This window comes from Epinephelus moara, chromosome 22 (genome assembly GCF_006386435.1).
Source record: "Epinephelus moara isolate mb chromosome 22, YSFRI_EMoa_1.0, whole genome shotgun sequence".
NCBI lineage: Eukaryota > Metazoa > Chordata > Actinopteri > Perciformes > Serranidae > Epinephelus > Epinephelus moara.
The window spans coordinates 34,068,670-34,071,086 of record NC_065527.1 but is presented as its reverse complement, the minus strand read 5'-3'; the positions used below and the strand labels follow the sequence as shown (position 1 = coordinate 34,071,086).

Below are 2,417 nucleotides of genomic sequence, written 5' to 3'. Positions count from 1 at the left end.
GGACTAACTTTGCACTTGAAAGGATGCCCGTTCAATTAAGTTTTAACAGGTCTGACGCTACGGCTGTATCTAGGCTAACGGCTAACATGCTAACTATTATTTCAATGTCACTAGTGACTTGAAACAAATTTAGGACGATAGGAGACGGGTTGAAATAAACCTAAATTTCCCTTTAATGACCACAGCGTACCCATCTTCTGATTGGTACTTCCAGCAGGATAACGCCCCATGTCACAAAGCTGAAATCATCTCAAACTGGTTTCTTGAACATGACAATGAGTTTCCTGTACTCCAATGGCCTCCACAGTCACCAGATCTCAAGCCAATAGAGCACCTTTGGGATGTGGTGGAACCGGAGATTCCCATCATGGATGTACAGCCGACAAATCTGCAGCAAGTGCATGATGCTATCATGTCAATATGGACCAAAATCTCTGAGGAATGTTTCCAGAACTTTGTTGAATCTATGCCATGAAGAATGAAGGCAGTTCTGAAGGCAAAAGGGGGTCCAACCCAATACTAGAAAGGTGTACCTTATAAAGTGGTCGGTGAGTTGTTTTTACTCACTCTTTAGAATTTTTTTTGCCCTTTGAGCACCTTTTTTGTGCACAGATGTCTCCTCTGCTGTCCTTTCTAGTTTGTTTATTGTACCGATGCACCCCAAGACAAACTTTTTTGTTGCCCCAAGAATGTGCAATTTCACAGCAACCCTAACGGTTTTTAAAGTGCCATAAATTAGTTAGATTTTTAAAACTTATTCTTTTATGTTTGAAAGTTAAAAGTTGAAGACAAACTCCTGGAGTTTAAAAAAGCGTTGGTTTTTCACTCTTGCATGCTGGTTACTTCATGCAAACAATTAATGTTTGGCCAAACTTTACACGAGATGTAGATTAAAATGATTTTGATGAAAGATCAGTATTTTATATAGGGATGCACAATATTAGATTATGTGCTCATATCTGATATCTCGATATTACAACTTATTTGGCTGATAACTGATCCACTTTTCCCCCAACCTGATGTGATCTTCAAGTCTCTACTGTAGTGGAATCAACGTCATATTACTCTTATCATGATGGCCCACCAGCAGATGGAGACATAAAATAAAATGCTCTTCAATGTATGTAATATTCATTAATTGTGCAAAATAATAAAAAGCATGTTGGCCAAATCTGAGGTCATTTTAAAGCTGGCATCAGCCAATACCAATGACATGCCGATGTTATCATGGATCCGATGGTCCTTGGACATGCATATGACGTGTCCAAGGACCATCGAAAATTTGAAAATCCAATTATAATTTCTGTTTTTACATTTTTTGGCTTTGAAAAATTATGTGATTTCAGCATTTTTTAAAAAGAAAACGTACCTTCCAAACCCATGAAAATTTTCTTTAAAAATTTGGCAGTAAAATAAATGCAAAATACAGCATTTTAAAGTTGTACGTCCCTTCCCTAAGCTAACATAAAAATCACAAGTCCCTTCCCAAAGCTTTAAAAAGTATGACATGCCTCCCCTATTTTGCACCCCCAATCCCCCCTCATAAGTAATAAACAGTCCCTTGAGGCCCCAATCACACAGAAAGCGTTTTGCAAGTTGCAAAACACAAGGAACACCGCACTGCCTTTTCTTTTAATTTAATACCACTTGACGCCTAGACTGCAGAAACGCGAGGCGCGTAGCAACGCAAAAACAGCGAGCAATGCAAAAACAGCGAGCAAAAAGACTGATTCTCATTAAAAAGCAATTACAAAAAGCCGCCTCAAGCTGCTAAATTGTTTTCTGCATGATCGCGGCCAGAGGCTTTTGGTTTACAAGATGCTAAGGGGCACCATCGGATCTACCTTCAAAATACAATTAGAATATTACCATGGAACTGTATGTAACAATTTAAAGCAAAACAAATTGCACAAAATTTAAGGAAGCACGTCATTTCAGCAAGTGAGAAGAACTGGACCAATTCTACAGCAGTTACCATAAGCTAACGTTATATTAAGCTTAAAAGACATCTTTAGACATTAGCTATCAGACCACGATTAACCTACTTGCCTGTTTAATGCGTAAGTAACGATTCTTCCCACCATCAAGGCGTTTCCAGCGAAAGGATCAAACGCCTGTGTCACTAGTGTTACTGTACGTTTGGCATGTGCACTGCGGGGTCCTTCAACTCTTCACCGTCGCATGCTAAGACGTCATTTGGGTGCGCCAACTGGCTCGTTTGAGATCTAAGGCCCAATTCCAATCCGATCCCTTACAGAGGCTGCGTTCCAAAAACAGTTTGAGTCGCCCTCGCTCACTTGCCCTCAGCACTTGCCCTCGGGGGAATCCCCGCCGCCATCATAAGGGCTGTTCCATTTCTCTAAACAGCTGAAGTGAACTTGGTGAGATCGACCCTTGAGGGCTGAGTGATCGAGTCA

At 40.5% G+C, this 2,417-nt stretch overlaps 1 protein-coding gene across 3 annotated transcripts in view; it reads right to left on the bottom strand.

The window, feature by feature from the left end:
• Nucleotides 1–2,411, bottom strand: part of polr1h (RNA polymerase I subunit H) — a 13,901-nt gene extending 11,490 nt beyond the window's left edge. The window contains exon 1 of one of the 3 annotated variants that reach the window (XM_050034050.1): nt 2,046–2,411. In XM_050034050.1, the coding sequence (XP_049890007.1) occupies nt 2,046–2,084 (39 nt within the window). In that variant the 5' untranslated portion in view covers nt 2,085–2,411. The remainder of the gene's footprint in view (nt 1–2,045) is intronic. The other 2 variants (XM_050034052.1, XM_050034051.1) reach the window with 2 other exon arrangements.
• Nucleotides 2,412–2,417: the final 6 nt, after the last annotated feature.